The sequence below is a fragment of the Urocitellus parryii genome, chromosome 6 (assembly GCF_045843805.1).
Source record: "Urocitellus parryii isolate mUroPar1 chromosome 6, mUroPar1.hap1, whole genome shotgun sequence".
Lineage (NCBI taxonomy): Eukaryota > Metazoa > Chordata > Mammalia > Rodentia > Sciuridae > Urocitellus > Urocitellus parryii.
Window position 1 is genome coordinate 28594259 of NC_135536.1, and position 11687 is coordinate 28605945.

Genomic DNA, 11687 nt, shown 5'->3' on the forward strand with positions numbered 1-11687 from the left:
TCTAGTCTCTCCTCCCTCTACAAGGGGCTTCTCAACTGGGGCCAGAGTGCATGTCCATCCAAGCATGCTATTTGAGGGCTGCAGGTTGGCTGGAAACCAGGGCCCCCCCAACCCTGAGTACTGATCATAGCTTATGCCAGCCCCTCTGCCTGTCCCCTTCCTTTTAAGCCTCATGTCCCCTGGATGCTTGAAGATTTGCTCTTGGTGGGCCACTCAGGAAGTGAGGAGATGATTATTTAAAGAGAATTGCCTATTTATTTGACCCCCTTCCCCCAAAAAATCCAGTTAATACATTCATGTGAAATAAACCCTGTTTGGACCTTGATTTATTTGCTAGAACTGAATATAGTAAAACTGAAATAATTGGAAAAAAAGGGATAATTCCAAATGATGTTACTATTAACTCCATGGGTTCTTGTGCTGTCTATCAGAAGAATCAGATGAAAGCATTGGCACTGGAGCAAGCTTAGTATGCAAAAGGGAAGTCCCAGGCTGACTCAATCAAAGGACAAAAATACACAGCTTTCATGGCAGCTAGGGGGTAGACAGGGAGGTGGTCTCTTGATATCAGCACATGTGGAGGTAGAGTTTGGGTTGTGCCTGGGCTCTTTTTCATGATACTTCTTCATGCAATACTTATATCATTACTATCTGAAATTTCCACACTGGAGTGTGATTTGTACAATGCAAATAAAGTAAAGTAACTTTAGATTATACATGTCTTGGACCTTAACACCTGGAATGTCCTAATATTATTAGGTCAGATGATTATCTTGTCTTAGTTTTTTGTTTGTTTGTTTGTTTTTTGTTTGTTTTTAACCCAGGGGTACTCTACCACTGAAATACATCCCCAGTTTGTTTTTTGAGACAGGTTCTCACTAAATTACTCAAGTTGGCAAGGAACTTTCAATCCTTCTACCTCAGGCTCCCGAGTAGCTGGAATTACCTACATGCACAGCCGTGCTGAGCAGCAGGTTTGCCTTGTTTCTCCTTGTTCTGCCTTCTTGGTAGCTCTGCTGACCACATACTCTTTCAAGGCCAAGCTGACTTTCCAATCTCCCATCTCCAGGGGTATTATCTTCACAGCCTTGAAGACTGGCCCACTTGTTAACCCCCATAGATGAAGGGCTTGTTTAGCTGTCTCACTCCCTGCTGAGAGATTTTATCTTCCTTAATCTTAGTGGATCATGGGAGCAGGGCCCCTCTGGTTTGGGTGCTGTCCTGCATGTTCCTGGAGGAATGAGAATCTCTCACTCTCTGGTTTAAAGAGGGTGCAGAAGAAGATGGGTTAACAGACAAATGATAGTTGTCAGGAGATAGTGCGTGGAAACCCTGCATGGACATTAGCTGGATTTGAAATTGCTTTAGCCTGGAAGATTCACATTTATATTAGCAGGTAAAATAAACAAGGGAAAAAAATAAGAAATGTCACAAGAACTAAAATTGAGAGCAAAGGGCTGAGTAAGGGCCTGGACCCTCCAAACCAGTCTTGAAAAATCTGAGGGCTGGGGATGTGGCTCAAGGGGTAGTGTGCTCACCTGGCATGCCTGCAGCCCAGGTTCAATCCTCAGCACCATATACAAATAAAGATGTTGCGTCCGCCGAAAACTAATATATATATATATATATATATATATATATATATATATATATATATATATATATATATATATATATATATATATATAAAGATTCTTTAAAGAAAAAGAAAAATCTGAGATAACAGACCACCCCATGGCCATGCCTCAGTTTTGTTTTCATTTTTTCCAAGATGGCAATGTTTCTTTTAAGACTTTGATGTTTTCATTATTTGCCTAGAGGTATTAATGTAGAAGCAACCATCTTCCCCAAGAAGGGCATAGGTTCCCCTGGCTTCTGAAATCAGATAGTTGAGGACACATGGCCTAAAAAGGCAAAATAAGTCACATGGGAGCTAAAAAAGTAGAAACCAGGTGACCTCTGGCAAAGCCCTTTTAACAGTTTTGTAATCATACTGGGCAGGGATAGCTGGACTCTATGGTTGGAGCCAGGTTGTTTTTTTAAGCCTAGGGTTTTTTGTTGTTGTTTGTTTTCTTTTATGATTTCGCTGGTGTTAGCATAAAAACAACACAATGTCTATCACTGTTTCTTGACAATCAAAATAGATTTATTACCTTAAAAAGTGGCTACATATTTTAGTCTAAATTAAAAGTACCATTATAAAAACATAAAAAGAAGTCAAAGCCCCATAAATCATGCAGTGGCTCCTTTCTCTTTTTTAGTGACTCCATGAGCAAGGACCACTGGAAGAAAACATATTTAGGGTCAATGAGAATAATTTTTTTAACCTAATTAAAGGACTCTTTCATTCCAGTACTCATGTCTTCTTGTTGCTCTCATAAAAACACCAACCTCAAAAATGACTATATAACCAGTTCTTTCCAAACCAGACTTTTACCACGGACCAATAGACTGACCCAAAACTTTCCTAAAAGACAAACCCAAACTGCTTGCTCCACATCACTCCCTCTCAGCCTGAAGCAGCCAAAGCAGTCATCCCCTGTTTCCCCTTATAGCAGTAAGGGTTCCCTTAATCAGACAGGGGAATGAGACCAGAATCAGAAGAGGCTATGATAATAAACACAAAGCTAAGTTAAATACACTAGAGGTTATTGTAATGGCCTTGAGTGATCAGATACAAAATCTTAATGTCAGACAACCATTACAATATCATGTCACTTATTACCTATTCTATATGATAGCTTCCAATGGGATTTTAAAAAGGTAAAGATGCATCTATTAGGAATTTGGAATCATAACAGTGTTAGTGCAGATCACTTATAACTGCACGATTACCTTTAAGCTACACAGGAAAGTAGAATTCCCATTTTATCACTTCCAGTTTTGCAAAAAAAAGGTATTAAATGATGTAAATGCTTTCAATTCTTAAAATATGCTAAAACATACTGCATGGTATCTCATAGGGTTTGTTTTCTTACTCTTAATTCTGTTGTTTTGTCCCAGGCAAGCTCATCCAATCCCAGTTCAAACACCTCTGAGCAGACATGCATGAGTTGCAGTTAAAAAATAAAAAAGGGAGAGACGTGGAGAGTGAATGAGCCCTGGTTATTGGCTGACCCTGCAGTGTAGGCAAAAGCCAAGCCTGGGAAATAGTCCCTGGCAAAAAGTGAGGATGTGAACACCCTTGATACTCAGCTCTGACTTCAATAGTTATCACATGTTCTAGTATAGTGGGTTTTCTGGGTACAGCAGGATAGCAGCAGGATAGCAGCAGGATAGCAGCAGGAAGTCCCTAACACTGTAACAGCAAGATAACCACAAAAATGTTTCTAGCTCTGTAACTTTTTAGTACACAGAGAAGCCTCTTCATAACTCACAAACCTTGAACAATTTACAAAGCTTCTGTAGTTAAACTTCCTGATAATGAGACCCTATATAATAAACTTGATGAGCTAGTTCTGTGTTACTATTCCTCCATCAGAGGGCAGTGTCCCACCTGGCCCCAGCCTTGCTTAAAAATGTTTGTGTTTTTCTGAATCTCCTATGGCCCCTACTCAAGATCCTTTTTTGTAGCTGTGTGGGCAGTATCTTAAGAAATGAAGGACACAATTGCTTTGTCTGTAAGTCCAATTTTTTCTTTTTTTTTTTAATATTATTTTAGTTGTTGATGGACCTTTATTTAATTCCTTTATTTATATGTGGTGCTGAGAATTGAACCCAGTGTCTCACACATGTTAGGCAAGCACTCTACCATTGAGCCCCAGCCCCAGCCCCTGTAATGGTCCAATTTTTAATTTAATAAATGTGTATATACTTATGGTTCCCTTTTCATTTCTGATATCATTTTTTGGATAGGCACTTTTTTTTTTTTAGGTATTGAGGATTAAACCTAGGGCCTTGTACATGCTAGGCAAGTGCTCTACCATTGAGCTACAACCCCAGCCCTTGGATAGACACTATTTTGAATAGTAATATTTAAAGAGAACAGTATGCAACTTAGAGGAGTTATTTCCTCTAATCACATGAACTAATCTTAACTGGCGTTCTTAGAATATACTTAAGTCTTATCCTCCAAACCTTCAGATAATTGGTTAAATTTTTGGAAGAGCCCTCCTTAACTCTTACCACCCAGGTGTTTGTGAAAGAAAGTCTGGAGTCTCTTCCATGCATCCAGCTGGGCCATGGCATGAGCCCTGGGCTCCCCTCCATAAATGATAGGACCACCTGCCAAGATATGCAGGGCAGCCCTGCACAGGGGCCAGTAAGGAGGATCAATGTAGTGCCCTACTTCTGGGTAACAGATGATCTGGGGCTTCTCCTTCCCATGGGCCTGCAAGCGTTTAGAGGCCTCATTAGCATAGAACTCGCTCTTCCAGTTGTGGTCATCCTGACCCACAAGGAACAGGAAGGTAGTGTCAGACCTCTCCACGGGAATAAAGCTCTTCTGGTCTTCCAAAGGACTTTTCAGGGCTTCCACAACGTCCTTGATGCCATCTTTGGTCACCTTGATTCGATCTCTCATGATACCCACAGGGGGCAGCGTCTCGTCCTTGTAGTGTAAGCTTGCCCCAACAACGGCCACAGAGCCATTGATTATGACTGCAGCCGTGATGCCCTTCAGGAAAGAGGATATGGCAAGGCAGAGTTCTCCTCCTTTGGAATTCCCAAGCAGCCCAATCCCTGGACCCTTTACCTGAAAATGGGACAGAAGAATAATAAGAAGAATTTACCAACAGTGTAATAGAGTAAACAGTGCCCACACGGGAAATTGGCTGGACCTGAGCCTGAATCTAGCTCTATCTATTCTCCAGATTGTAACTGTTTCCACTATACATATATCATTTTGTTTTTGTTATAATAATAATTATTATTGTTATTATTACTTTGATATTGTAACTGTTTCCACTATACCATGTATCATTTTGTTTTTGTTATTATAATAATTATTATTATTGTTGTTATTATTATTTTGATACTAAGGTTCATCCCAGAGGCACTTGACCACTGAGCTACATCCACAACCCTTTCTTGTTTTGACACAGGGTCTCTTAAAGTTGCTTAGGGCCTCACTAAGCTGCTGAGGCTGGCCTCAAACTTGAGATCTCTTTGCCTCTGCCCTCTGAGTCGCTGGGATTAGTGGTATGTACCACCAAACCTGGCTCCTATAACTTATTTTTTTTTTAATATTCATTTTTTTAGGGGACTGGGGCTGTGGCTCAGCAGTAGAGCGTATTGTGTCCAACTACAACTAAAAATATATTTTTTAAAAATTTAAAAATATATTTATTTTTTAGTTGTAGTTGGACACAATACCTTTATTTTATTTATTTATTTTTCTGTGGTGCTGAGGATCAAACCCAGGGCCTCACACGTGCTAGGTGAGCGCTACCGCTGAGCCACAACCTCAGTCTATCCTGTATAACCTTTTTAATCAACTGATTCTTTGACAGGAAAAGGAGGTGAAGAGAGAATTCCAAGCAGATGGCATGGCAAAAGCAGAGGGAAGAGAGCCCGTGCTCTGGGAACTGCAGGGAGTCCTGTGCAGTCATGCATAGTGAGGCAGGAGTAGCCTGGTCCGCGTAAGGCCCTTCTCCTGAATGAGGAAACAAGTCCTCAGAAAAGGAGCTTCCTTGCCCTTTGAGGAGGGTCACCCCTTGACATTGAACATGAGAAAGTGTGTTTTCTGATGTTTAAAATATATGCATTCTGGGGCTGGGTTGTGGCTCAGCAGTAGAGCACTGGCCCAGCAAGTGTGAGGCACTTGGTTCAATCTCCAGGACCATATAAAAAAATAAAACAATAAAATAAAGGTATTGTGTCCATCTACAACTAAATATATATATATATGTATATGTGTGTGAGTGTGTGTGTGTGTGAGTGTGTATAATGTATACTTTCTGACTGCTTTAGGAACTACATAATTGGTGTGAGGGTGTGTGTGTCTGTGTGGAACTGGGGATTGAACCCAGTGGTGTTCTACTATTAAGTCATATCCCCAGCCCATTATTTTTTATTTTGAGACAGGGTTTCAATAAATTTCCCAGGCTGGCCTTGAACTTGCAATCTCCTGTCTCAGCATCCAGAATTGCTTACATTATAGGTGTGTATCATGGTGCCTAGTCATATTACCTTTCTTTTCTTCTCTCTCTCTCTCTCTCTCTCTCTCTCTTTCTCTCTCTTTTGGAGGGGTACTAGATATTGAACCTAGGGATGATTGATCAATGACCTACACGCCACATCCCCAGCCTTTTTAAATTTTTTTTTTCTTTGAGACAGGATCTCACTAAGTTACTTTGAGCCTTGCTAAGTTGCTGAGGCTGGCTTTGAACTTGTGATCCTTCCGTCTCAGCCTCCGGAGCTGCTGGGATTACAAGTGTGTGTCACCACGCCCAACCATATCACCTTTTCTAAGAGCTCCAGTGCTTCCATCCATATTGTGCCCTGATTGAATTATAAAATTAGCAAGGACTGCCTCCTCATTCTTGGCTACATTGAGTCTAAAAACCATAACTATTCCAGGAACCCAGGTGTTGGCTGTCAATTTCTTTCTTTAAGGTTAACCCTGTGCTCTCACAGGGATATGGGGGAGAGAGGGTGGCTGAGCACAAAGACTTGCAAGTAGGCACCTCCTGGGGAAGGTCATGGCTTCTTCTTACCATTTATTTCCTGTCGATCTCAAGGTTCTCAAAGGTACCCTATGAAATACTAAAACAAACTGGAATTCAGAATTCCAGAATACCAACTAGTAACTTCTTTATTAACAGGAAATGTGATAATGTAGAACTGCACAGAAGTATCCCTGAGAAGTGTCTATGCAAGGCAGTGGCTGCTGGGTTAGGAGAGGCCCCCAAGAATTGGCTGTGGGGCTGGGGTTGTGGTTCAGTGGTAGAGTACTTGACTAGCACGTGTGAGACCCTGGGTTTGATCCTCAGCACCACATATAAATAAATAAAGATATTTTGTCCAACTACAACTAAAAAATAAACATTAAAACAAAACAAAAAAAAGAATGGGCTGACTTCTGGGAAACCAAAAGCACGCATGGGGTGGGGAGCAGCCCACAAAACTAAGAAGAGATCTAACCTCAGGGTGATGGAGCAGGTAGTTCACAGCTTCCTCAAAGTACTCCAGGTGCACAGTCTCTAGGCTCTGGGGAAGGTCATCATAGCCATAATAAGCCAGAGCCATCACAGCAAAACCCTTGCCAGCCAACAGACTAGCTCGGTACTCCAGAAGGCCACCTCCAAGTCCAAACAGGTTCACAATCCCAGGATAAGGCCCAGGTTCTTGGGGAGATAAAAAACAGAACAGAAAAGGGAGTTATAAAATAAGCAAGGATTATCTCCTCATCCTTTTAAGTCTTTGCAGTGCCGTCAAAAGCCATATATTACCTACTGGGAGATGAACAACTTTTCCACTATCAAAAATGCTTAAAGACCTCTGGTATCCAAACATCCAGAGAGTGGCCTAGGCTAAATCCACATTCCCCTCTGTATCCAAAAAGCCCCACGGATTTTCACAAAGACCTTGCATTTCTTTTGAGATCAAAAACACTTTATGGCCCCATGATACAGCACTTGGCTGACATGAGTGATACCCTGGGTATAACAGCATTGAAAAAAAAAAAATACATACACACACACACACACACACACACACACACACAAATGAACAATAAGAGCAACAAACATATGGACTTCCCTAATCCCCAAAATTGGACAATGCCAACTGCTAGAGAATGCACAGCTACTGGAACTGTCTGTCATACAATGCTGATTGTGATGCAAAATAGTGCAGTCTGTGAAGAAATCAATTGGCAGTTTCCTCTGAAGGCGATGTATTCTTCCCGTACGACCCCAAAATCCTACTCCTACGACTTTACCCAAGAGAAATAAAAACTATCTTCACACAAAAACTTGTGTGTAAGTGTTTGTAGCAGCCTTGTATAATCGCCACAAACTGCAAACAAATGTGTTTTGACTGATGAATGAATATAAACTGCTCTATATCCATGTTTTGCAACACACAGAACAGGTCAGTAAGTCTCAAAGGCAATCTGATTAGCCAATGGGCACAGACTCAAAATGCTACTTACTGGGGCTGGGAGTATATAGGTGGAGCACTTGACTAGGAGGTGCAAGGCCTTGGGTTCAATCCTCAACCCCATAATAAAAAATAAAAAGCTTCATTCTGCATGATTATACATATAAGATACTTTCACCATTTATATAATAAGAAAATCTCTCTTTCATATATACAGTTTACAGAAAAACATAACAAACACTTGCTAGGCACCATTCTGTTTAGAAAATAGTTCAGTACTCATACATTGTTATTCCCTGAATCTTTCTGTCCCTTCCCCACCTCCCCTTCTCTCAGTTTTCTTAATATGTACATGTGTGTGTTCAAGTATGTACTTATACACACATGCGCACACACACACACGTAATGAGGATTGAACCCAGGGGGAGATCTATCACTGAGGTATATTCCAGCCTTTTTTTTTTTTTTTTTGGACAGGATCTCTCTAAATTGCTGAGGCTGGCCTAGAACATCCCATACTCCTGGGCCACCATCGCCTGCCAGTTTTCTTGATAATATCACCACTTATATATGTACATATGTACCTTAGACAACATTTTGCTCCTTTTGCCTATCTTTTGAATTTTATCTCAGTGCAAATATACTGAACGTATTCTCCTGGGATTTGATTGTTTCACCTAACCTGTGTGGAACACTCATCCATGTTGATTATTGCAGCTGTGGTTCATTCACTTTGCTGGAAACACAGCTCCACCTATCCATCACTTCCACTGTTGGTGGATATTCGGGCTGTTAGCAAACAACATGCCTCTGGGTGCACATGTACCAGAACAAGTAAAAAGACATATTCAACTAGGTAACTGCAGTAGCTGAACACTGTGACTGCTTCTGCTGGGAACATGAGTTTCTCTCCTCCAGGTACTTGGCAACAATTGGTCATGTTAGACTTCTAAATCTTTGCCACTCTTGAGGTTATGAGATGCATTCTGTATTTTTATTTTTGCATCTCCTTTATTACTAATGAGGCTATGCATCCTTTCATTTTTTTCACTGACCAATAACTTTATATATGTAAACACCAAATAATCTCCAGAAAGTGAACTTCCTCCTATTGCAACTGCTAATTTACATAAATCTTAACATACTGTGGGAATGGGAAGAAAAGTTGTAAAACTGAGAAACTTTTAAAAGAACACCGAAAAATTGAAACTACCTACAATGGCTTTTAAAAATTATTAGAAGTGTCTTTGCCCTTTCCTTATGATGTCTTTATAGCTGAGCATCAGGACCACCTCCCCAAGCAGCTTTTTATTTCATTGCTATCTTCTTAACACGGACCTCTGGGATGTTGGGATCTATCTCTTTCTTAGGCGAAATAACACGGAGACAAGAGACAGAGCTAGACCGAAACAATAAAGGCCAAGTGGAGGCTCACCTGGAGGCAGGAAGAGCGTGGCCCGCACCCTGCCCTCCCGCACCGGCACCCGCCGCACACCGGGCGGCAAGAAGTGGCGCTCATGCAGCGCGCGGGCCAGCTGCTGCCCGGCGTCGGGCTCGTGGCCGTCCAGCACCTCCAGCTCCACCACGAAGGGCGTCTGCACGTCCCGCTTCACCAGGCGCCAAAACGGCTTATCAGGCTCCATGGCCCAGATCAGCCCCATGGGCTCCAGGCCCGCGAAGCTGCCGCCCAGCGCGGTCGCGCGCTCCAGGTCCAGCTCACCCGCGGCGTCCGCGCGGTAGCGCGCGTGGGCCTGGAAGAGCGCGCCCTTCTCGTCTCGCAAGGACGCGCGCAGCGTGACCGGCTGTTCGGGGGCCAGGCCACGCACGGTGATGTGCAGCGGCTCGTCCCAGAGGCAGCCGCCCGCGGGCTCCAGGATCAGAGTCGCAGCCATCGGGATCTAGGGAGAAAATGAGAGAAAGGGCTCAAAACCGCCTGGGGGTGTGGGGCAGGGTTCTTTACTCCTTCTGGGGAAGCCGACGCAGGCGGGACCAGTCGCACTACTCCCATTGGCTCGCCTTTGGGACACCCTCCAAGTCGCTGTATGAGGCTTCTTTGTGCAAATTCAAAGCTTTCTGAAAGGAAGAATGCCTGCTAAGAGCAAAGTCTATCAGGAGATCCATGTGGTGAGTGTGGAAAGAGACTTACTAATACGACTGCTGAAGCTGAAAGATTGAAAGAGATACAGTTGCACGAATCTGAATTTTTGCAAAGGCATCCCGGGTAATCGTGTATCAGGTGATCCGTGAGACACACAGCCCCAGTACCTCCTTGTCTCTTAATTCCTTATCAAGCCTTTTTCTAGAGCTCCTGGTACCTGGAGCTCTTTCCAGAGCAGGTTGATGCTTATGGAGTCCGATTGCATATGGTCCTGTCTGACCCTGCTCCTTAACAGCTGAGGAGTCTTCAGCAAAGTTTCATCATGAAGTCTCTGAATACATTGTGCTTATCTGAAAGGCTTGTTGGGACTATTAGATGAGATACTATTTAAAACAGCAGTGATATGTTTGCAGTATCAATTCCCAGAGAAAGAGTATTGCTTCTCAACTCACATATCTAATTGTTGGTAGTGTTCAGTTTGGGGTTGTATGGCTTGGAGTTCTGGCAGGAAGCAAATGGCATGGGCAAATTGGGTAACATTAAGAGTTTCAAGGGCTGGGGATGTGGCTCAAGCGGTAGCACGCTCACCTGGCATGCCTGCGGCCATTCAGGTTCGACCCTCAGCACCACATACAAACAAAGATGTTGTGTCCGCCGAAAACTAAAAAATAAATATTAAAAAAAAAAAAGAGTTTCACAGTGTTTGCAAAGGCATGGGCATGGGAAGGTTAGAAACAAAGAGATCCAACAAGGTTTTGTGAAGAATTGTGGGCTCAAAGAAGAGGTTGCCTGGCAGGAACTGTTGCCTTCCTGTAGGAAGGCAGACACCCTATAATGAGATGGAAGTGGGGGCCACTCAGTACTTTGAGTTCACTCTTCTATTGACCTTGTGTATCTTGCAAGTGAGTCTCTGGCTGAAGCTAACCATATAGCTTAGCCTAATTGGACACTGAGCAGACAGAGAAAGGAGTACCTGGAAAATTTTGAAAATACAAGCTGCTGAGACACACAACTAAATCATTCCAGGACACTCCAGGTGAATTGGGGTTGGCACGAAATTGTTACACAGACAGAATAACTTTTTCTGCTCTCAACCCTACGGGTCCATTAGAAAGAGAGAGAGAGAGAGACACAGAGCCTCCTGAATTCTTTATTTTTATAGGGGACACACAATGGGAGGTTCAATGAAACATTCCATCCAAAAACAGTAAGGAGTCAAGTTTCAGGGGGTTGAATCTAGCTTCCTGATGTTTTGTGGTTAGTAGATTGATTGACCTCTTGGCAAGTCACACCCATCTCAGGTGCTGTGTGGGATCAAAGGCAGAGCGAGCTAAAAGGACATGTATGTGCACAGCCCAGACAGAACAGTAACATCAGTCCAGTCCGCTCAGGCACTCAAAATGCTCACAGCTCACCCATACAGCCCCTGGCTGGCCTGCAACAACAAGCTGAATAAACATTTACAAATGGGGGGGAAAATACAGAGAACGGTGACTTGGACCATGGTCTTTGACTGCCTCAGAGCTGTGGCTAAACTTTGCCCTGG

The 11687-nt window shown here is 42.9% G+C and overlaps 1 protein-coding gene across 2 annotated transcripts; it reads right to left on the reverse strand.

The window, feature by feature from the left end:
* Nucleotides 1–2353: 2353 nt before the first annotated feature.
* LOC113191602 (acyl-coenzyme A thioesterase 1-like) lies at nt 2354–10166 on the reverse strand. 2 transcript variants are annotated; one of them, XM_077799715.1, is made up of 4 exons: nt 9479–10166; nt 7084–7286; nt 4506–4693; nt 4198–4393 (listed from the first exon to the last, which is right to left on the reverse strand). In XM_077799715.1, the coding sequence occupies exons 1-4, from the start codon at nt 9933–9935 to the stop codon at nt 4285–4287; spliced, it is 957 nt and encodes a 318-aa protein (XP_077655841.1). In that variant the 5' UTR covers nt 9936–10166; the 3' UTR covers nt 4198–4284. The 2 variants fall into 2 exon arrangements, with proteins under 2 accessions (XP_026257176.2, XP_077655841.1); XM_026401391.2 differs by having other exon boundaries at nt 2354–4693.
* Nucleotides 10167–11687: the final 1521 nt, after the last annotated feature.

Excerpts from the sequence above, each read along its gene's own strand:
- LOC113191602 (XM_026401391.2), bottom strand. The coding sequence starts at position 9,935 with ATGGCTGCGACTCTGATCCTGGAGCCCGCGGGCGGCTGCCTCTGGGAC. Across the intron at positions 7,287-9,478 it reads CACGCTCTTCCTGCCTCCAG|AACCTGGGCCTTATCCTGGG; the intron begins GTGAGCCTCCAC and ends TATCTCCCCAAG. Across the intron at positions 4,694-7,083 it reads ACCTGCTCCATCACCCTGAG|GTAAAGGGTCCAGGGATTGG; the intron begins GTTAGATCTCTT and ends TCCCATTTTCAG.